Source organism: Tachysurus vachellii, chromosome 10, assembly GCF_030014155.1.
Source record: "Tachysurus vachellii isolate PV-2020 chromosome 10, HZAU_Pvac_v1, whole genome shotgun sequence".
Lineage (NCBI taxonomy): Eukaryota > Metazoa > Chordata > Actinopteri > Siluriformes > Bagridae > Tachysurus > Tachysurus vachellii.
In genome coordinates, this window is record NC_083469.1 from 11806287 (window position 1) to 11830969 (window position 24683).

The window sequence follows — 24683 nt, forward strand, 5'->3', positions numbered from 1 at the left end:
GCTGTATGTGGGCAATTTAACAGAAAATATCCCTAAAAGGTATAATTAACCCAAATTTGTGAAGAAAATTCCAGTTTCATAAACCTCCATAAGCCAGCTATAATGACTGAATGCTGAATTTAATGCTAAGCCAATAATGATCAGTTTGTGACTATAAATAGTCTAAGACACATCAGTTTGAACAATTCTTCTTCCTTTTTCAGTTTGGGCTGCTATAAACATCTCTGGCTCTGCATCCAGTTGATAAAACTTTAACTAGAGGTTATTAATGTTCGTGAAAACATCTCACTGACAAGCTGTACTCACATTATTTCCCTAAGCAAGCTGAGCTCCGCCTCCATTTTACACTCGCGTTACTATCCGCCAGTTCAAAGCGGTTTATCACTGAATATGGCCTGTAGTCCTTATAGCCGTCTAACTGTAAATAAGCGATGCATAAAGTCTATTGTCTGTTTGGGGCCACAGGTTGGCGACAGGCGTCTCTTTTCATTCGGCAGGAGCTGTCGGGAGACAAAAGCTGGAGACAGTCGGTCTAACCTTTGATTCCTCACAAGAGAGAGTCGACAGCGTCTCAGCACACGTCGGCAAACGTGTAAAGGAGTCACACTTAATCAGCTACTCTAATTGCATCTTCATAAAGGAAAGCAAACTAAGTGCGATTTAAACGCACTTGCAAAAGCCGGCGTGTCTGGAGCTCTTCCTCTTATTTTTATTTTCATGTCAGGTTGTTGTGTAACTTTTCACAATTTATTTAAAAAAAAAAAAAAAAAAAAAAAACACATTAATAGGACAACTAAAAAAAAAATTAATCACGTCTAAAAGTTGGCGAAAATGTGAATTAAAATAATAATAATAAAAAAATCAAAGTACATTAATGATTTCTTCAACTGATTTATCACACAAATCAGTTAGTTGATCATTTCACACAGTGCTCTATTTCCATACAGAAATTATGTGTTTGTTGCATTTGTTGCATATCCACTTAAATAGGAATTTGGCTGGGAAGATAAACATTTCTCTTTTTTTTTCCTTTTTTTTGTAAATGTATATAGTATGTAAGAAATAAATATTATCAGTATATATATTCTTTATGTTTGATGAATTTGTAAGCTATTTTCTTATTAAAACCCCCTATACAATATAATATACACCAGGAAAAGTTGTACAGCTTCTTCTTAATGTTTAAAATAAGGTCTCACTTTTATTTTTAATATGTAGATATAAATATATATATATTTTGTCGAAATATATGATCATATGGTCAAGGAAACAAAAAGTAGACAGACAAACATCTCAACATAAACATTATAAATAAGCATCCAAGTGAAAATATTTAGGTATACAATGGGGCCAATTAGATCTTGCCTTCATTGTGCTAGTATTTCTTAATTCTAAAACCCAGCTAGCGGCAGCCACAGCCCTCCACAACCATTTCCTGGTAGTTTTTCAAGACTACCCTGTCAGTCTCATCCAGGTAGAGCATTGAGATGGCACTCAGCTCAGTGGGCACACAGCAGGCCTTTGGAATATTGCTGTTTAATGAGTTGACCAGTGTTTGTACAATAGCATGGTTTGTGGAATTCAGATGGTCGGCTAAAGGGAAGGGGCAGTCCCCGTGGCAATAGTAGGCCTGATAGCCCGGTGGTGCCACTATCCAGTCGTTCCAGCCTACATCGCTAAAGTCCACATACAGCGCATGTCGTCGGCAGTTGCGGTTGCGCTTACGGCCTCGCTGCTTGGGGCTGCGTTTGGTCCTGCGTGTCAGTGGGTGGCCTTTGCCATCATGACCAAAAGTTACCAACAAAGGACGCAGCTGGTCCCAGTCTTCTTCTGAAGTGTGGTGCACTGAGCGGCTGGTGCGTACATGCTTGCCTTGGTGCCGTGGTGTTTGGTTCAGATGCAGAACCTCTACAGCAAGTCCATAGTTTGGCAGTCGCTCCTGGGTCCAACGCAACACAGCTGGGCTTACGTCAAAACTTTCCCAGCTGGTGGTGTTGTGGCTTACAAGGCGCGTGTCCAGGAGGCGTGTGATCAGCTGCCCAGGCCGTGGCGTCTTCAGCACCTCATACACATTGATCCTATGGAGGTCCTCATTTTCGACATGCCAGGTCTCCAAACCAGGCTCCTCAATCTGCTGCCGGTACAGCCTAAGTTCTGCTGTGGAAAGCAGCTCATCCTCAGGGATGCTGCTGAGGTTAAAGAAGAAGCGCAGAGGGGACTCGAAGCTGTGTGGTCTATCTGATGGCACTTGCTCCATGTGCTCTAAGGTAAGATGAGACAGATTGGGTAAGTATGTATGTACGGTTAGCACTTCATATGAAGTAACAGTAGCACTACAGATCAATACTTTTATATCTATAATCTAGGCTTTAGCACCATTCTTCTTCTGCTCCCCAGAACGCTCATTATATATCCCAAAATCTTATCAACAAAATACCTGAAATTTGTGTTTTTCCACGTGTACCAGATATTGAAGGTTATTTTTAAACCAGATATGTGCAAAGGCACTTTAAGTTAAATGTACACATTCACTTTCAACAGCCTAAAGGCTTTATTTAACCAACATATAGCAATATATCACTATATACTTCTTTATAACAATAATCTGCAACAATCTCCACTTTTACCCCAAATCTTCTCAGACTGAACTAATTACAATTCCGTGGCTGCACAACAAACAAAGGGGAGGGCAAAAGCTCCCTGCACATACTGCAGATTTCTGGCAAGATCACCCCTGTAGGAAAATAAATGTTGTTCCTGCCATGTTCTATTTCAATTCGCCCATGTTATTTTACACCCAGGACCTGATCTCATCCAGGTGGTTCTTGTTATACTGTGTGTGTTTTTGATTAGATCTGCAGTTTGTTAACTAGCAGCATTTATCATTTTCATCAAGAATAATCATTAACCTTTCACTTAGATGGTGTTGGGTGGCACAGACACTATTACTAATACTATTGTAACTGCATTCTCTGGATAATAACTGAGCTGTTCTGTTCTTTCAAAAAAAACTTAAGTGTATATTTTCAAAGTAACTACTTTTCATATTTTGTCCCTTGTACATAATTGTACATAATATAATATAGATTTTTCCACAGATAACAAATAGTAAGTCACTATTCTAGAAATTCTAGAAAAAATTCTAAGCATTCAGCTTTTTTCTAGTGCTCTCTGTGTGCCAAATTCAGACCTTGGCCTTAAGGACTGCCTTCTCAATGGCAGACATCCTTGTTTTTCTTTTTTTTTTAATTTACTCTCATCTGCAGCATCCATGCACATATGGTTCCTTAATAAGATCCTATTTAAGTACAAATATTGCCAACAAAATCAATAAAAGACAAAATAATGAGTATTCCTGGTGCCATACTGGTGCCCCTTTATCACTTTGGCACTATGCATTTGTTTTTTAAGGCTCCTGGGCACTCTGTCTGCCTTAAGTGCCCACATTGTTGGCAGCAGGACTTTATTTAGAAGTCTGCAGAGTAGCATTAAAGATAATTGCATGTTAAGGACAATCCCTCAAAAAGATCCACATAATTGAAGACAGAGTTACACTGCTGTAGAGCATTTTTCACAAGTGTTTGCACTGAATAATGTTTGAATATCACTTGCAATAATCCAAATACACTTTTTAACTCTTAATAGGCATGTAGATTATCCTAAATTGGTCTTACCTTCATGATGGAATGCTCTTACAGTGTTGGCTCGGCTAGTTGACTTCTCAGGGTACTCAAAACTGACATTGTGAGCTTCAGCCTCTTCCACTTCTCCTGACTGCAGCCTATAGAGGTCGAGGAGATACTGGGGCACCACTGCCGAGCGGCTGGGCCGTGGCCGCTTCTGCAGACCGAACATGTGCAGCAGCGTGGCCTCAAAGTCCTGCAGCAGTTCATGACTCTGACCCGGGTGATTACCCAACGCCTTTTTCTTCCCTTCCTCGGGTATTAGACTAGCATGGCTGCGCTCTCCCAGTACAACTTGGCATAATAAAATGACCATCAGCATTCGATTACCAGGAATCATGTTGTCTCTGGTGGACAATTATGGATGAGACAGACCAATGGGGAAGGGACAGCCAGAGCAGAAAATGGAAAGGGAAAGAGAAGTAGGAGAGAAGACAATGTATTAAGATATGTGTAACTTTTAACAATCCCCTGCATTATAATTCCCAGTTGAAACATTTTAACAGGTAATAATTGTTCTGTCTTGTGTGTTGAAAGGTCACTGAACACATACACAGTGTTCTCTTGATTTACAACATCATTAAAGGACTAGTAAATGTGCAGGCAAAGTTTCTGAATGAAATTTGTGGAGCAATAAATTCCCCTTCCCTGTCCCCCAGTAGAATGATTAGACAAATAAGATCGGTTATGTCTCAGGGTGAGAGCAAACTATAACTCGATAAGAAGGAGTATCCCTACAAGCATAACCTGACTAAGGCCAAACAAAGGACTAAGTTCCACACATTTCAGACTTTTTGAGCAAAAGTCAAAATGGCACATTTATTATTGTTTTGTTGAAATAACCAAGCCCTTTATATTTTTCTAACCTATTATTTAAATTGCAAGAAAGCAAAATTGGTTTGGTTAGGTGTGGTCTACTTACCGACAGAAAATAAATCATGGGGAAACAGTCCATGTTTGTTGGGAGCCAATGCAGGACGGGTTCCTTAAGGAAATGCTACGTGGTGCTGGGAGGCTGCTTGAGACAGGAGAGAGTCTTGTCCTAAAAGATAAAGTTTGAGTGTTATTGTTTACATAATAATAATAATAATAATAATAATAATAATAATAATAATAATAACAATAATAATTGTTATTATTATTGTTGTTATTATTATTTTTATTGTTATTATTATTGTTGTTGTTGTTGTTGTTGTTGTTGTTATAACAACTTCTTTTTGCCTAACAAGAATACACAGAAAAAGTATGAAATGAACAGTTCCATTAACAATGAACAGACAATTAATCCCCCTGTTTACTCATTAAAAATCTTTCAGTGTGCACATGATAACAGGGTCCATTGAGTCTTAAAAAAGGGAGATTTTGTGAACAAACTACTTTTCATAACTTCTTACAGAACCAACTTGTAAATCCCCAGTCTCCACCCTGATTTCACTTAAACTGGACTACAAAGTGAACTTGCTGTACACATATATCATGCACTTAAACCCAATACATCTCCTGTATGTGAAATGAGACACACAAACCCATAAAAAATATTTTACGTAAATATATCCCCAAAGTTGAATACCATTTTAAATACAATTATGCAAATTAAATATAAGTACAAATAAAGGTAAAGAAGGGAAGGGGCTATATGATAATACACAGTTGATAATGCCACCAGATTACAGTTGGATTGTAGTTGGTAGTTCATTCTAATTTAGAGGGCATAACCATCTGTATCACTGGTCAAAGTACTGTGAGGAAATGTGCTAATAAAATTAAAGTGTGTTTATCCTAAATGGTCCAAATCAATGGGTCAGTGTGGCAATGCACACATTTTGTCATCTTTTGGATCCAGTTCTACTGGATCAAGCCCAATCATTACAACAAAAACGATGCATACCAACAAGAACGCATTTGCTTATTCTTCTTGCAATCAGGGAATGACTCTGGATCCTGATCATGGTGGTGACCCTTGCCTGACCCTGTATGCTTAGTCATTATAGTGTGCAGCTTGGATGGAGTTTGCATGTCTTTGATCATAGGGATTTACTTTCCAAAGATAAGTTCAATCAAATTAATGTCCCATCTGTGGGGTGGGGTAAGGGCTATCAATATACTAAACTTTGTAGTATACTAATATACTTCAGTTTGTTAGGTGCCAGGGCCCATAATATCTTAAATACATAAAAATATCAAAAACTTATATAGTTTTTTGTAACCTTTGGTGTTTCATTTTATTAAAGAAAAACCAAGAAGAATTAATCTTCATAAAATGCTCATTCTCGTTGGCACCACAGATCGTTACAAGCGCACACATACACATATACACACACCTGGAGTAAGTTCAGACCACAAATTCTTGCTTGAAAACCAAATCTTCACTGTCCAAAATATTTACAGGATTTTATGTGAATGTGCTTGAGGATAAAGAAGAGCTATGCAAGCTCTTTTGCAATGAGAGAAGCTTATGGTGCAATTTGGCTCCAACAGCTTGCTTCCTCTGGTTTGGCAGAGTCTTGTGGGCCTCACAGCATTTGACTTCACTTTCCCTAACCTGACTTAATGAGCGTGTACTATGCACATGGCTTTTTAGATGTGTTTCCTGAGGAATCTGACAGGGAACAGGGGGAGCAGGTAACCACAGGAACAGACAATAGTAAGACCCCAATTTTAGCATTTTATCTCTGTCACGCTTGTTTCAGATCTCTCCAGAACACTCTAAAGAACATGTCGCTCCAAATCCAAGAAGGCTGTATTGTGTTGTCCCTTAGTTTTGGACTATAATGCACAGATGTATAATGTATTACAGGTTGTTAAGTTGTTATGTTCAGCTAGAGATTAAAACTCCATAATCAATTAAACAGTGACAAAACGGGCTCATTCCAAACATTTTGCCAATACTCTGCAATACTCATGATCTTCTAGAAAACTAAACAGCGAAGAACTGAACCGCAGAATATCCATATTACAGGTTCCACCAATAATAATATTTTCAAGAGTTTTTTTATTTATTCTATGTATATTCTTTTAAATTTTGTCAAATAACTATATCAAAATAAAGTACAAGATTTGCACAAATAAATACACAAACAAAATCAGAAAGTGAGCAGAGGGCCTTGCTGTTTGTAATGTGTTCTGTTGGCTATATACTATATTTAACTCGCTGTTCCCTATTGTTCTAGTACAGCTTTACGTTTCCTAAAATATAAGAGGCAAAAATACACAAAACCCAAACATCTCGGTTTGGCAACGTCAGGCTCCCTGGAGTTGATTTATTACCGAGTCAGTGCTCTGATGGTGATCCGGTTTTAAGACCTGCTTATGTTCCGTTTTTAGCCCTAAACCCCTTTACCTCCCCGCAACCCCCGTTTAAAGAACCCCTGTTAATATATATATATATATATATATATATATATATATATATATATATATATATATATATATATATATATATATAAAGATTTCTGGAAACTCTTTACGCAAATAAAAACTGATAGATAAGCATGAGGATATGGTAAGCATGAGGTATGATTTGAAATGATTTTTTTCATTTTTGCTATTAAATATTATACTCATATTCTCCTGCAAGGTTCTTCTGCCCTAAATGAGAAAACCACATGGACCGATAAAGCAGCATCTGCAGCCAGTGGGTTTGGCATTTAAACAAAAACAACAAACTATTTTTGTGAAAGCGCGTGAGTCGTTTAATGAATGCGCTGGATAAATAGAATTAATCTGCAGGTTTCTTGTAAAAGCATGTAGAAGGACGATGCAAGCGATTCATTAATATACCGATTAAAAGTCGGCGAGCTGGACTGAGCGCTCAGAGTCTTCCGGCTTGTGGGTGTCTGTATGCAAGCAGCGCACAGCAGTCAAGAGCGGGCAGGTGTGTGTGCGTGTGTGTGTGTGCAAGGAAAACTACATGTGCAAAATACATCCTGGTCATCACCTTTACCTAGGCCATCAATGTAGTATGAAATCATAAAGACTAATGCACTTGAATCGACACGGTTCTGTTCGGACGCTTAAAAACACAGAACTTGAACGGATACACCTTTAATTTTGGAAATGAATGAAAAGTTCACTGCTTGAAAAGTCCTGACATGTGGTAATGTAACACGCTCAGATCGTGCTCTGTGAGTAAATATAAATATCACAGACACCCACTACACGTGAGAAAGGGGATAGCACTCACCATGGGTAGATGCGCGAAGCGTATCCTCAATACCAAGTGAACTGAGCGAAGGCGCTTTCCACAGAGTTACAGCGCGCAGCATACACTCGGGATATACACGCAAAAAGCAAAGCGTCAAGCCTTTGGGGTATTAGTCCCGAGAAAGTCCCTCTATACGGACACATCTGAGTCCATTGAGCTTCACGGTGAAAACACCAGTGAGACACTCGGCTCCTATCTCCACTAGTTCATCACTCGTTTATCACGGACACTGATCGCGCGCCTGATGTTGTCTGCAGTTTTTATGTGGCCGCCCACTTAAGTCGCTGTTCCTCCTCCTCCTCTCCCCCCTCACACACACACACCAAACACCTAAGTTCGACCGCCCACCCCTACACACTCTCGGATCCCCGGAGAACAGAACTAAAATCATATCGTTTTATTATCACAACTGTTACATGTGTTCATTTTTTTTCTTCGAAAGAACAAACGGCGGAACTTGTCATATTTTTGCAATATCTGGGTGGCGCACCAGCTCCTTTGGCAGTCACATGTAGCCTGTTAAAATGCCTAAAGCGCTTACGGTATACAGGTTCAATTATACACGCGCGCGCGCGCGCACGTACACACATACACATACACACGCACACACACGGACGCACGCACATGGACACACGAACGCACACGGAGAGAAGGAGAACAGCCAAAACATCTTACAGATAATTTACTTTTTTTAAAATAACAGCTGCTGTTTTGTATTGTCAAAAAAGGTGGAGACGAATGTGTATTATTATGATTATGGGGATGTTTCCATAAAGATCACCAAAAGTTGTAAAAGCAGCCTCTTTAATACAGAAATAAATGTAACTACAGTTTTGCAATGGCCTTAATATACGTGTAAAAATACACCGTCTGGGATTAAAAGCTATGCATTAAAATATTTTGATCCCTAGTTCTTTGCCCACTGTAACTTAATTTGCCGACAAAATACACATACAGTAAATATTCAAGTGAGACTGAACAAACTTAATGCAAATGACCAGGCTTGACCATGAATTTCATGTATGTCAGTCCATTTACACTTCCATTGATATATACAAACAACCCCATGAGGCTGAGGTGGCCACTAACAACAAGTCTGTGAAGCCCTTACATTGGAAACATAAGCCCACGTAAGTTTTACAAAATGTTTCTTTAGTGAAGTTTAATTACGTCAATGAATTATCCAAACAGCTCCAACACCTCACAGCTCTTAGAAAGACTGATAGAAATGATGATAGTGATGATAGAGTCATCACTACTGAGGAGTAATTAAACAGCATTGCAGCACTTGCGTTATTACATGAACATTCCAGCAGAAAGGGAGAGCAGTGATTGTCCCTTATCACCAGAATCACTACAATTCTCCTTTTGCCCTCATTCTACCCACTAAAGGCCTTGTACATGAATGAGTCCTCACAGACACCCGCTCATTACCATATTGCTTCCCTGTCTGCTGCATTCACTTTAGAGACAGAAAGGCAGAAGGTACCTTTAACACATCACCACCCCCTCCGAATTCACTGTAAAGAAAAATTGCTCACACATCACACACAAGGGCAAATATCTACTGGGGAAGGGGTTGGCGTTGGTGGGGGTCCATCATTACGACCCTGTCATTACAATTGTTATGTAAATGTGATGGAGTAACTGCTCACTCAGTGCTATACATAGACAGTTGTCAGCCAATAAGTAGACTGTAAAGTACACTCACTCTTTATTCATGTCACATCTTCATTTATTAGAATTTGTCATGTTTATTATATAGATATCTCTAGAAAGCAATGACCGACAGTATAATGTGGTGCATTGCGATAGGGACACCCCACCCCAACACCCCTCTCATGACTGGTTAGTGTGCAACTCACACAGTTTCAGCACAGGGTGCACTATACTCTTGACACTGTGTCTACACACAGCCCAGCTGTTCTCTAGTAGTGATGTTGACTATCCAGTGGCTTGCTGTATTAAGAGGTTGCTTAATGTTGGTGCCAACTGTCAGTTTGCATTAGCAGTATCAATAACAGTTGGGCTTAATCAATTATGCTTTACTTATTGAACACAGTAGGTGGCTCTTAAGCATTCTCTATTTCAAATTTTTCATTTTTCCTATATGTCAGTTACAAATATAATATCATGCAGACTGGCTGCCAATATTTTACAGCCTAGAATATTAGAACTGATAGGGTCTCAAAGTGAACAACTGCATACAGGCTGACCCTCACCATGGATAGCACATGACACAGCTTGAACCTTATATGTAAGGTATATGGCTGAATTAATTTTTTATTTAGTTGTTTGTATGATTGTTTTAATTGAGTTCCTGTGTGGCATATTCTTGGAAAATCCAATGAGGGACAAGGACAATATTCTCTACTGTCATTTAGAACAAAAGTATTAAATTGCAGTATTGACACCTGGCTTACCTTGGTGAATGCATAAAAGTTAAGAAAGGGGCAAACTTCAGATAGTTGGAGAGACCACATTTTGGCCTTCATCATCCCTGCTTGGTAGTTATAAGCTACATAAGCTAAAGGATAGGAATTAACATTCTTTCGTGATTAAAGTGGGAGAAAATGAGGTTAAAAAATCTGACGTTAAATACATTTGTATTTAAAACAATCAGAATAATTCTGTTGTTACCAGAATACAAGTGATTTATTAAGAACATTTGTCAAATTTGAAATTGACATTTGCCTATTTCATTTTGACTTATATAAGCATAAATGCCAAATGACTATAGATCTTGCTTTCATATATTTAGTTTTTTCCATCTGTGCCTTGTGACACACCAAGTAGTTCTGGTTGGTGATCAAGCAAGAAGAAGATACAACTTAAATTGAAAATGCTGGGGAGAATAATATTAATCATGCCCAGAGGTGAGGGCTTTGCTCAGGGTTTTTTGGTCTGGTCTGTTGTTATAGCAGCAGAGTGTGCATGTGTATGTGCATGTGTGTGTGCGTGTGTGTGCACATAATTGAGGTGTGCTCTGAGGCGTTGACCAGGCTTAGCCTCCTGAGATCACAGAGAGATTGCCTCCCGTGGGTGGTTCTGCTGCAGGCATTATGTGCAGGAGGGGACGGAGATTCCCTACCTCTACTTAGTTCCTCTCAACACCAAGTCAACTGCATCACTACTATTTATCACCCCTCACTACAAAATAAGTTTAAACTACTACTACTACTACTAATACTACTACTACTACAGGCCACCATAAAAGGTAACTTACATTTGTCCCAATCTGCTTTTTCCTGCCATGTTTGGTATTATGTTTTGCAGAAGGTACATGAATCATCAGCTGCCTATTTCACATATTTACCTGGTGTTGTGTGATTGAAAAGTTTAACTGTGTAGCATATGTTATTGGGTATTTGTAAAGGTCAGAAGCACACCTCTGTGTAGGAGGCAAATGTGAGTCAGCGGTGGTGGATAAATCAAGCTCAGAATCTTCTCACGTGTGAACGCTCACCCAAAATCAATGAGAGCAGCAGCTCAAAGCTGACCCCAGAGAGAAGACCTCCTGTGCAATGTCACAACACACTTTACTTTTCTCTCTCTCGGTTCTTCTCTCCCCTCAGTCAGTGCCAACTTCTCTCTCTGTTCTTCTCTCACTTCAGCTAGCTCACTAGTGGAGACACGCGCCCTGATCATTGATCAAACACAGCTTTTGCAGCGCCTCCTTTTTCTGCTGGAACATTCTTTGGGTCAAGCTTCATTTTGGCCACCTGTAATGGAATGAGCCATACTAAGAACGTTCCTAATCCTTCCAACTCAGCTCACGGTTCTTAAAGTCTGTAAGTACTCTGAGGTTTTGGTGTTTGCAAGGGAGGAGAATGAAGGATTGGGCAAACTATTTTAATCCGTGTGATGAAAATGGCATGTAAACTTCAGAGTCAAAAGGTAAACTCTAAGGAAATGATGGGGCTGGTCTGCCAGGATTTTTCCAGGTTGTGAAGTTTTTCCCCAGGTTCTGATAAACTCAAACTCCTATTACCTCTCTTTGTGCTCTTTGTCATGTCCACACAGATAATACATTTTAACAAACACAGTGTGTTTTATATCTTATAGTCTACGAATAATGTTTTATGATGTACGAACAGACATAAACTTTTAATTATGTCTGAAAAAAAAACCAAAAAAGCATTTTCTTTACATTTTTAGATATTATTCCTGGAATAATTCCTCCAGTTCTAAGCAGAATTAATGCAATTTATTATGTCAATAACTTAAAGTACAATATGTCAGTATATATCTTTTGGCTGCGCTCTGTTAGGAGTTGCCATAGAGGTTCACATGGTGTGCATATTATATCTGGTAAAGGCTTTATGTCGGATGCCCTTCCTGATGCAGCCCTCCCACTTTATCCGGGCTTGGGACCGGCACTGAGAGTTAGCTCTTCAGTGGCTGGATTAGCTCCCTGCCTGGGAATCGAATCTGGGCTGTGGCAATGAGAACGTGAGATCCTGCCACTGGACCACCAGGAGTATATAGCATACAGTTTTTACTATTATATTTTACAGACAACTTATTTGTTAAAAAGACCACTTGTCATTTGTCACACCCAGCCAGAAGACTAAACCTGATGCTGACATTTATTTGTTCTCTAATTTTACAGTTGGCAGAGAGATGGAAGGACTGACCTCCATTGAGCTAAGTGACTGACAAGCCTCTAATGTGCTTCCATCTCCTTCCATCTTCCACCTCCTGTCACCGGTGCTAAGCAGCTCCTGGCAGATGTTATCAGACATGTTTGCTGAAGAGTGAGGTGTCCTGGGCCTTTTTTAGTCAGCTGCCACAACACTCTCCAGACCCTTCATGGAGTGCAGCAGTTCCAGCTATACTTGTCTGTTCTGCTAGTGGGGGTTACAGAGGGGACTCTTCTCAGTGGATTAAAAAGCTTTTTTTATCAGTGGCTGGTGTGTCACTTGAAGATAGTACTTTAATCTCAGGGAACAGACTGACATAGTGGGATCGGAGCAATGCACAACTCACAGCCACAGTAGTGTGTCTTAGTTTATGACATGATGATAGCCTGTCAGTCAGCTACACCAGGGTCTGCTACAATGAAATGTAATTGAAGCTAGCTTTGTCTTTCTTTCAGGAAAAAAGGCTGGTCAATTTTAAATTAAATGATCAAGTCATATTTTAATGAATTGAATGAAAGCATAGATATAAGGTGATTGTGGGATGTAATTGAAAATGTAATTGAAGACTAAATGTGGTCATTCTTAGAATGAATGAAAGGCCACTGGATTAATCTTACAGAGATGAGTCTATTAACTAATTCAATTATTTTATGGTATTAAAATTCAGCATAAAAATGCTCTTATATTGTGCTGCTTTTGATGCATTTCTCGTTGCTATGATAGATATAGCAAATTATCCAGGATATTAGGTGTTATGTTTGTAAAACTTTAAACCATATAATTTAATAATTATTAACATTAAGAATGGGGGGCACAGTGGCTTAGTGGTTAGCACGTTCGCCTCACACCTCCAGGGTCAGGGTTCGATTCCCGCCTCCACCTTGTGTGTGTGGAGCTTGCATGTTCTCCCCGTGCCTTGGGGGTTTCCTCCGGGTACTCCGGTTTCCTCCCCCAGTCCAAAGACATGCATGGTAGGTTGATTGGCATCTCTGGAAAATTGTCCCTAGTGTGTGATTGCGTGAGTGAATGAGAGTGTGTGTGTGTGCCCTGCGATGGGTTGGCACTCCGTCCAGGGTGTATCCTGCCTTGATGCCCGATGACGCCTGAGATAGGCACAGGCTCCCCGTGACCCGAGGTAGTTCGGATAAGCGGTAGAAAATGAATGAATGAATGAACATTAAGAATGTTAATTATTCATCCAATTACAGCAGCAATTTACTGCACACAACTCTCTTGCCCATTTTGTTCTAACCATTTCTCAGCATCTTATTTTTTTTTTTTTACTGCAAATCTATATCCTAAATTCTCTTAGAATTCCATGCCATTGAGGGCCTTTTTAAGTGGATGAGCAAGTGTTAACTGTGTCTTTTCAAACCTTGACATTTAATACTCAATATAAATCACTCCAGGGACCTGTTATTCTTTCAAGAATGTAATTACATACTTTCAAATAAAACTTGAAAGAGCCCAACACGTTTTTAAAACACAGTGTGTGCTCTCCGGACAGCAGGAAAGAATTCCAAGCAGTCAGAATATGCTAACATCCCAATGTGGGTGAACCATGGGATTTTGGCAAGACAGTGCGGGAAGCAGCGAGGCGATTAGCTCTTCAGTCTCGACCGAAAAGACAGGAAGAGTTATTAAACCCAAGTGAATCACAGTATAGCCATGTAGTATGCACTAGAGAGCACTTCCCCTATGGCCCCAAAAGGATAGACAACCTTTAAGTCACATGTGCAAAAATATTTTGGAATGAGCTCATTGACGAAGTAGGGGAAATTAGTATTGGAATTTATTTTGCAATAAACATTGCAAAGGGATTAGTTTTTAAATTCATATTTGAGTCTTTACAGCTCAAGCTGTGAGTGAAATGTTCCAGCAACACTACTTCATTTGTCACCGGATGTTGTGAGAGCAGCTCAGAGTAATTGATAGAGAAATAGTGATAAAAAGGCAGCATTTTAATTCACAATCCATCACAGAAATGTTTATTAAAATCTCTGTCTCTGCCACAAGTGCTTGTTTAATAAAGTTGTTTGCATTGTTAATACTGTACAGGAGATCACATATATGTGTTGTGAAATAGGTTTCCATTAGTAAAGCCACAAATCTGTACTGTGGGTAACTACATTTTAAAATTCAGTTAGAAAATATCAGAGCTACTCAGACACATCTCCATTCAGGAAATATACATTCACATTTACGTGGTTGACCCAGTGAATCTGAGCTCTCACCCAATGAGGTCACAAATTTAAGGCAAATGCTATAGTGAGAGGACTCAGCGTCATCGCTGCTGCTTGGTGGAGCAGTGTGTGGTCAGGCAGTTAGGTCATTTTGTGGATGCCAGATTAAAAATCACCAGTTTAACCTCCTCCTCCACCCCTCCTCCTAGCATTTCCACATTTCCAGTCTCTCTCTGGGACACAATGTATTGCATGTGAAGGCTTATGGAAAAAGAGCAATAGTTTGAGCCAAAGGTTTCAGGTTTGACCTGAGAATCATAATTAAACAAGGAGGATATCTGACTCACTTTAAAGAGAGTCGCTTTCGGCTTCTTTCCGGACGGCATGTAATTACCAGGGCAAGGGCTGCTGAAGCTCTGGGAGTGGTCAGGATGTCTTGGCAGAACTTGGGGCAAAATAGCTTTCTGTGTAAGTATGGGTCTGCTCTTGGCCTTGTTTGAAGAGCCACTTACTGATACTACCTCACACAGAAATACACACAGACACATACACACTATGCCACAAATGGCCAGCTGAATTGCCAAGATTTTCCACCTCAAACTAAACATATAAACCTTGACTGTAACATCCCATTACAGAGCATGCCCTCTACAGTGTACAAGTTTTCCATCAGCTAAAAAACATTTGGATAGAGAGCAAAGGTTATTGTGTAGGCCTTTGAAGGGGTTATGCCATGGGGTTCCCATTTGTAAGTGTCCCCATTTGTAGCTGACCTCCATCCTCTAATTTCTTTCTGTATGCTTGATGTAAAAGGTAATTATAGGTGCACTTGTAATTAGGGGTCATTTTGCATATGAGTACAATTTAAGTTTTAATAAACAAGTTCTTTTTCCTAAGCAGTGTTTATGTCTGTTTAAATGAGCTATGGTTAGGTTTCAGCCCACTTTTGCATTATTGTAACAGGTTTGAGTCCTGATGTGCCATGGAAGTCAAGGCTTTATGCAGTTTTTCCCATAGTCCCAAGATTTGTGCTATAAAATGGTGGTCATGAATGCCACCATTTGAAAGATTCTATATGGCTCCAAAGGTATAATACCTTTAACCTGGATGATGACAATGATGAAGTGTAACTTGAATAACATCTTCTTTGGGTGAAACTGGATTTGTTATGCAATATGTGTGGAAGATATTAAGTAGCATTAAAGGCTTAATTCTGAGAGAAATCCAAAGAACAGCAAAAAATACAACTTTGTATTTGTTGTACAAATAAAACATACTTAGAGCCAACAGATCAAATTAAACCCACACTGGTTCTCATCCCCATTTTACCCAAGACCTAGAGGCACTTTGACATGACACAAATTTTCCGCTGTCAGTAAAAATTAAATAAATAAAAAAGTTCATCCTACAGTGAGTCACACACATTAGGCCAAAAAGACATTTTTACAGTAAGAGACAAACAAGGACTGTTGCTGTAGATCACAGTGTTTTACAAGGGAGCACAAAGTCTTTGAAAAGAAATAATTCCTGTCCTTAATAGCACATTCAAATTCACCTAACATAAACATCCTTAAAGTTCCACTCAAACGGTTACCCACACCAAACTGTTTTTAACTTTCAGATTCACCATGTATGTAAAGTTACTCCATCTAACCACCACTTCTACTTACATCAATCTATCATATGGGAATATTCATGGCAAATGTTTTAAATGTATGCACTATTTGATTTAATATTTAAAGTGAAAAGGCATGGGGTCATAATTTCCAAAGACTGGGATACAATTATATCATGCATGATTTAAAACATCAACAGCCTCAGACTTCCCACTATGATTTTGCTACCACAAATGACTTCCTTTACAAGTGAATGCAAAATGTTATTGGTCTTGATTTTCTGAAAGCTGTAATGAAAACCCTTCTCTTCCCCACCTGAAGGCGACTCTGAGGTAAGCAGCAATTCCCTGCTCTCCTGCCGTTTTTCTCCCTGGAGCAACAGGACCAAAAAAAGGTTAGCACCAACTAGGCGCCTAGATGTCAACATGGCAACAGATGAAACATGGCATCAGTTCATGTTAAGCATCAAATTTGTTGCATTACCCCACTGGTTTACTCTCAAGTGCCTTGCTCCATCTGCAGGGAGCCTCTGTCTCACCAGAGAAGATGAGGTAAGAAGAGGAGGAGGAGGAGGAAAGCACAGCATCCCTGGACTTTCAGCAAGGTCTTGAACTGCCTGCTGAGAATGGTGTTAGCCATATCAGCAGTGTTGCTCACAGTAAGCCTCCCAGCAGGACCTTAACTTTTAGCAGGCTGTAAAAGAGCCATTTTATTGCACTGTATCTGTTATTTATTTCTCGCCCTGAGTAAGAGAATCACAAGCAGTTGGCCCATGCAGCTGCTTGTGCCAGGTTCAACCACAAGATGATTTGCCGCCTGTTCTTGGCCCATTTGTAAGTGAACGACTGCTAATTATCACTGGCTCACTCATGGGTGGGACCAGATCCAAGGAGACACCTGGGTACTGGCTGAGCCAGGAACCACCCCCTGCCCACCCCACCACACACCAGTCACTAACAACTGCAGAAAACATGATTAAAGCTCTAGCCTCATGGGGGTTTTGATGATAGTACAGCAAACATTTACACAGGTAGTCTCATTTTAGCAGAAGAGAACAGAGTGGGTTGACGTCATAGAGTAGTAAAGCACTGTCAGGTTTATGGAGCTATTTTGGTCTTGATTTTAAGCCCAGCCAGGTTTCCTTCTAACTAAAGACACCACCATCAGTTCGACCATAGCTATTGTTATTATTGCTTCTGCATCTGCTGCAAACCAAATAATGGCAACTGGTCACATTTATTCAAGCTGCAGGAATCAGGTTTGTAATTTGAACAACACACCATTATGAAATGTGACATCATTGCATTTATTCTCACATTGTGCATATTTAATGGGGTGAAAGCGGGCATCTGGACGGAGTGTGGGCAATGGCATAGTTAAACCAACTTCTATTTATATGCTTCTGTTTTGTTTGGATTGGGTGACATTTTCCAAGTTGTTTTTGCATGACAAAAACAATTTACAGTAATTGAACAGGAACACAGAATGATGATCTGCAAAATTTAATAGAATGTTGTTTTCACAGAGAGGCAGAACTGCACTTCATACCAAGAAGTCAAATCTTTTAGCTCACCTAAGCCTTGTGCTTGTAACAGTCGAACCACAACTTTATAACTAAATCCAACTATTTTACCACATTTTACTGCAGCATGACCCAGAGGCCATACTGTTGCCATACAAAGCAGGGTCAGTCCAGACCAGGCTGTTGCAGGGAAGCTCTATCTCACAGCTGTTAGCTGAGAACTCTGAGGTCTCCCTGCATAAATTTCACTGATATCACCTCCATCAGGGGCCCATAAAGCTGATTTATTATAAATACAGCTCTCTTGTGTTTACTGCATGCATTCTTGTGCCTGCAACATCTTCAAATGAGCACTTGCAGGTGCTCAGTGTCCGTATCCGTGAGGCAGACTGAGAAAAAGATACACACAAAAAAAAAACTACAGGATCAAGGGAAGGAAAAACAGAGCAAAAGAAAGAGAGGGAGAGATGAAAGTGGCTAGGAGTGGAGAGATAAATAAGAAAGGATAAAAGATAGCGGGTGTTCAAAAGTAAGAATAAAGGAAAAAGGGAGAGAAAAAGAGAGAGATAAATTAAGGCAAAGGGGTAAGAAAACATGGCAGCCATCACCTTGGTGATTAAGCTGAGACAGAGTTGATAAGGATAATGTGCTACGTGTTATGTTACTTGGATCGCCTCATTTTCACAACCCACTGAATAAGTCTGGGGACAGAGAAGGTGGGGGGAGGGTCGCTTGGGGGTTACTTAAATTTCTTACAAATATATAACAAACATTCAGACTTCTAATAGTTCTTAGAAGCATTTCTGCTACTGTGATACGCAGGCATGGAAACAGTAGTAATATATACAGTACATTACCCTGGAGTTTACTATTGCATCTTCATTTGTTATTGTAAATGACCATACAATAATTATTCTAATATTATGTTTAGTATTATAATTCTGTAACATGTTCAATTATTTAGCCCAACAGTATAGCAAGACTGCTCTGTTTCAAGTGCATCAACTGTAAAGAAGAAAAAAGAAGTGGTTCAGTCACATATCAAAAGACCACCAGTTCAATATCACAGACTTAGTGCAAGGAGAGGAAAATGTGTCTTGGCATAGGGTTTAAAAAACAGTAAGTAGTTTAGCAACAACAAAGCGCAGAAAAGGAAAAAAGCAAAATGCAAAAATTCCAGAAATGTGAGGGAGCTGGTTGGTGTGCATACAGAATGAGATTTAACCAAAGCCAACAACTGAACTTACAGCTGATGATGGAACTGTGTGTGTGTGTGTGTGTGTGAGAGAGAGAGAGAGAGAGAGAGAGAGAGAGAGAGAGAGAGAGAGAGAGAGAGAGAGAGTTTCTAAGCCATTAAAAACTCCTAGGACCTGATATGGGTCCACACTCTGTTTACAAATGATACAGTTTCTATAGGTTTCACTGAAATCAATGAATAATATGTTTTAAACTTTATTCATTCATCTTCATTAGACATATTAACATGGTCAGGGCTGCCCTGGAAGCACAGCTCTACTTGAACACCTGTGACAGGTCACTAGTTCCTCAGAGAATACAGCAACCAGAAGTATTGAAAACTAGACTGTGGTACAACAGAAGCTGCTGCAAATCTGTCACCTATGTATTAAAATAATAATAAGCAACCGTTTAAAACATGCAAAAATTGAAAGAACTTTTAAGAATGTGTTTATATCTTTACATTTATTTAACAAATGTAATCATGTAAGCTTAATTATATAGATATAGCTTTAAACATCAGACAAATAATAACATAATTTAACAATGTAGACAATAAATTCCATAGAAAGATTTGGCTATGATAAGGTATTAATTTTGATTGATTTGAGGCCTTATATAAATATTGTGGGAAGCCCTAGTGTTTAGTTTGTCATCATAGAGATTGTTAACAGTCCTAAATGAAAGTTAGATCTTCTTCTTGCAGAATGAAGCCTCAAATCCACACAGTACTGTCAAACCACCAGGCCTACTCAGAGGCTGTACATGATAATGCACTGTGATTTCATCTCTGTGGTTGTTTCACTCATTGCCTGCACTCAATTAGTTTTCTGGATGCATGTGGAGCATTGATGTTGGTGCTACAGGCATGGGATGAGAATACAGAGAGATAAGATGCAGCTGAGGGAGCAGAATCTCAAGTATTTTCAGACTTGAGCAACTTGAAAGTATGTTAGAGTTTCTTAGGGACATGTGTTGAACTAGCCAGGATGGCTGGACACATAAGCTGGTCACGCCCTGGGTGACTGAGAGTGAGTGGATTTGTCTGAAGTCTGGGTCACTGTGAGGGCCTCTGGAGGGACAGAATGGCCGAAGACCCTGATGAAGACTCCTGTGGAACGGGCATCCCTCATCACCACTCCACACCCAGGCTGGTGGAGCGCAAAACAATTAGCCAGTGTGTGAACAAGGCCTTGTTTATTGACTTAGTGGAGAGACTTTATTAACCCAGGCTGTGTTGAATGGGAGTCACCTGCTGTTCACACTTAGGCCGTTATTGTGAGTAGGGCTGGAGACGGGAGGGCCCTTATGATGCCCACTAAAGCCTGCTGTTCCTTTGTCCAAACCACCTTCAACCAGCAATAGAATAGTTCAGCCTGCATAGCAACATGGCTTTTATTCAGCAACATTGTGGGATAGACAGTCTCAATCACTTGTCAACGATGCAATTATACTAGCTGTCACCAACTTCTGTTAAACTATATTGTGTGTGTCAAATTAGCACTGCATTGGCATTGTTTCTCTTACATGCTCTAACCAGATTCACAAGTCTCTTGCACATAATCCGCATGTGATATATGATGTTCAGTGTAGCTATGTCATGTCTTTCATGTGGTGTAAATGTGCTTCGCTGCTAGTTTTAAATGCAAGGTGATATGTCCAGGGCAGGAAAGGATTCAAGACTCATCCCAGTGAGTGAGATTTCCTCTAAAGTGCATGGTGTCAATAGCTGACTTTCAGCGAGATAGATAAAAACACAATGGCCTGGTTTTTATCTGCCTCCCAGGGACTAGTGCTGCAGATAACAGCTATTACACCGACAACCGGGAGGCGTGTGGAGATGCGTGGGCTTATCTACGACTGCCAGTAAACTCTGTGTGTGTATGCATGTGTGTGACCCATTATGTCGTTTCTTTGCATGCAACAATGTTTCTCCAAGTCTGTGTGTATTTATTTGGGGCTTGAACAGGAAATTAGGTAATTGGAAACCAAGAAAAAACTTCAGGCAAACATTCACAAATATTCATGCTGTGGACATTTAACCCTTAACCTGATTTAAACGCAGTTCAACTGCCTGAATATAAAGGATGATGTTCCATTTGGCAAACATGTTTTCACTCAATGAACGCAATGTAATGTAATGTCCATTATGAAACTTATTCCATTACGAAACTTGTTCATTTTAATCTTATGCATACTGTTCAGTAACATTTGTTTATATCTTACATGAAATAAACTTAAATTTGTTTTATTCAACTGAGCATATTATACATGCTCAAAAAAAGGGAAGATGTGTGAAGATGAATGTTTGAATGGTAGACTGTCACTGACTACAGGGCTCTCAAGTTCTGAAGACAGGCAAGAGTGACATTTTCAACCCCCCAGCGACACCCCAAAAAAAAAAAACAATAAAAAACAAAAACAAAACTGTGTTTCACCAGGATCACTGACCACATTTTAACCAAATACAAAGTATTTCTTCAATTTCCATTTATTAATTTGAGTGTGTGTGTCTGTCTGTGTGTGTGTTTGTGTGTGTGTGTGTGTGTGAGAGAGAGAGAGAGAGAGAGAGAGATTATGACTGGTGTTGTTTATTGTAAGTGTTTGTTGCCTTTTTGAACTCCTTTATCATTTGTAATGTTGGCTCCCATTTAAAACAGTTCGGCTCAAGCCCAGCCATTTTTAGTGTCATGATTGAGGACAATGTCCCGTCCAAAGACAAGCTGTTTCGTATTGAGGTTTTGTTCAAACCGACCATCAAAAATACTCTCTGTAATGAATATGTATTTATTTTCATTGGTTGTTGCGTTAAGTCTTACCCATATACAATAGTGCTATTTTCTGATTGGCTATTGTGTAACCTCTTTTTCTGATTGGCTGATAAATGTCAGGCTCGACTAAGAACTCCAGTGGAGACACGCTTGATTCCTGCGCGGTTCCATAGAGACAGGGGTGCGGACTGATTTGGGCGCTGCGGCATATTAAATATATGATAAATAGTAAAAAAGATTTTCTGCGTGAGAAATACGATGTGTGGTGTGAGAAAAGACCGAAATGCGTGACTGTCACCTAAATGCGTGACACTTGAGAGCCCTGTGACATATTCAAACCAGTTAATATTATTAGAAGTGAGAAACCTTAATGGGACTATGTATAATAAAGAAATTTGTGGCACATGTATTTCCTCCTACACTTGTAGAAATGTAGCAATTGTATTAAAAATGCTACAAAAAGCGCATCTGAGTAAAAAGCCAGACTTTGCAAAGTGTGTCGCTGCAGAATATAAACAGATATCATTATTGAAGTCCTTATTGCTTTTTCCTCTCTGATCTGTTTAATCCAAAAGGAAAGAGAGAATGAAATGGTTTTTGTGGTGCTTTTCAAAAGAAAGGCCTTTTTAGAATGAAGTGGACTAGGTTAGGGAGCAGGCAACAGGCCAGATTCCAGAGCTAACGTATAATCAGCCTAGCACATGTATAATTATATCTTAGACGTGAAAGAACAGAAGGGAGTGAGAAGGGAGGAATTGGGAAAGAGATACACAGTAGCAGAACCAATGCTGCTTAATATTTGTTTTCTGTTTGGAAAATGAAGAATGTTTATGATGGCTAAAGTGATGGCTAGGTGGTTTAGAAGGGCACAGCCTCCACTACATATAAAGCTTTCTCAATACACCAGTTAACCATGTACTTAAACACTATACACGTGCACACACACGCGCACACACACACATACACACACACACACACACACACACACACACACACACACACACACACACACACACACACACACACACACACACATACTGTAAGTTTGTCTTAATATCTTTATGAGGACCTTTCCATTAACATAATTATGAATGTTAATGTAATGAATGCTCATTACTGTTATTCCTACACCTACATATCCCCATTACCTTAAACTCAGTGACCAGAGAGAACCCTTTTGATTTGTTTTTTAAGTAAAGGCTACCGTTTTTGAGGGGGAAACAGCATAGGAGAAAAAAACATTATTCCTCATGGGGACCAGCAAAAAATATCCCTACAGATCAAAAGTGTTAGATATGTGTTATTTTATCCCTTTGTGGGGACATTTGGCCCCCCAAAATTGCCAAAAGATCTCTCATCCAACCGACAGGCATACAGAAAGTTTATGGTGGTTGAGGCTTTGCCATTCTGTCCTTTAATTCAATACTATTGCCTGCTGCCTTTTCAAATGTTGTACAGCATTTCTAACTGCCTAATTAGCTGTGCCTGTGGTCACCAACAAGTCCAGTGGTGTTTCTTAAGAAGAAAATGATTTCAGGTCCAGCTTAGAAAAGCAAATGATTCCCAGAATGTCTTGTCTGTAATTGGAACGAACCTGCTGACTTCGTAACTGACCATAGCCATAAATACCTGTTTTCCTTTGCATCACCTGTGCAAAGATTGTGGCCAGACCTCTGTTTCTCACCTGGCATACTCTCTCTATTTTCCACTTTCCCTCAACTTCAAGCTGGCCTGATGTCACACTATTTCCATAAATATGCTGTGTGTATGTTCTCTGTTTTTCCTCAACAACAATCTATTGCATTGGGAAATACTTACTCAATAATAAAGGTACCCACCCTAAATCTACCCAGTTCATCTCATTCAAGCATCTGCATAACACTCTTTCTACAGACTGACTGATGGGTTACAGGTAAGGAGTGTGTGTGCGCATTTGTGTGTAGGCCACAGAAAGGGTCGGCTGAAGGAACATTAATCACACCTCACGTGTCAACAACAAAGAGACAGCTTACTTCAGCAGCAGAGCAATAAAAACTAAACTGATTGTGAAATTTATGACAGTGGGGGGGGAGAAACATTTTGAACTACGGCGCACTTATTATGTAGCAAAATCATAGACTAACACCTTGGTTTCTCTATATCTTAAAATGCCAAAACGTCTAGTAGTTATTTATAGAACATCTCTTTACGAGGTATTTTGAGTCTTTCATAAAAAGAGCACTGTAGTCATTATATCTTTTTGGGAGAATGTACTGAACAGATAAGTGTGAGAAGAAGTGTGCTGTGTGAAGACGCAGATGGAGACTGGCATGTTTAGTGTAGCACTATAATGAGGGCTGCAGTCTGGCTAGTATCACTGAGTTCATTTACCCTTAGTGGCTGTTCAAGTCAGTGAGATATTCTCCCACCCTCTTCTTTTTCCTTGCTTTTGGCCAGTACAAATGTGTTGTTTCAAGCTTCAGTGACAGAAACTCAAGATTTTCATGGAGTGACCAGACCATGACCTTTTCCTGGGTTATGTTTCGGAAGGAAAGAACACATCTTGAATTTTTCCTGCAAAAGAAAACATCATTGAGACTTGAGATTCTCTCGCGCTGTTCGTTAATGTCCACACAGCAAAGATCACAGCCATTCCTCTGCCATTCCAACCTTATTTGACATACAACCCCCAGGCTTAAAACCTTCTAACCTCTATTGGTCTTTCTTTCACTTGCTATCTCCCTCTCACACAAACCATTTTTGCTCGTTTGAAGGCTAATACCAAAGTCTTATATAAAGTAAAACCATAAATAATTTATCTCATTCTGCACAGTGATACCATTTCT

General features: G+C 39.6%; 1 protein-coding gene across 1 annotated transcript; it reads right to left on the reverse strand.

The window, feature by feature from the left end:
* Positions 1-1181: 1181 nt before the first annotated feature.
* Positions 1182-8136, reverse strand: bmp4 (bone morphogenetic protein 4). The gene is made up of 4 exons (XM_060879569.1): positions 7867-8136; positions 4606-4725; positions 3675-4030; positions 1182-2262 (listed from the first exon to the last, which is right to left on the reverse strand). Exons 3-4 carry the CDS (start codon positions 4021-4023, stop codon positions 1403-1405), a joined length of 1209 nt encoding a protein of 402 aa, XP_060735552.1. The 5' UTR covers positions 4024-4030; positions 4606-4725; positions 7867-8136; the 3' UTR covers positions 1182-1402.
* Positions 8137-24683: the final 16547 nt, after the last annotated feature.

Excerpts from the sequence above, each read along its gene's own strand:
- bmp4 (XM_060879569.1), bottom strand. The coding sequence starts at position 4,023 with ATGATTCCTGGTAATCGAATGCTGATGGTCATTTTATTATGCCAAGTT. Across the intron at positions 2,263-3,674 it reads AAGAGCATTCCATCATGAAG|AGCACATGGAGCAAGTGCCA; the intron begins GTAAGACCAATT and ends ATCTTACCTTAG.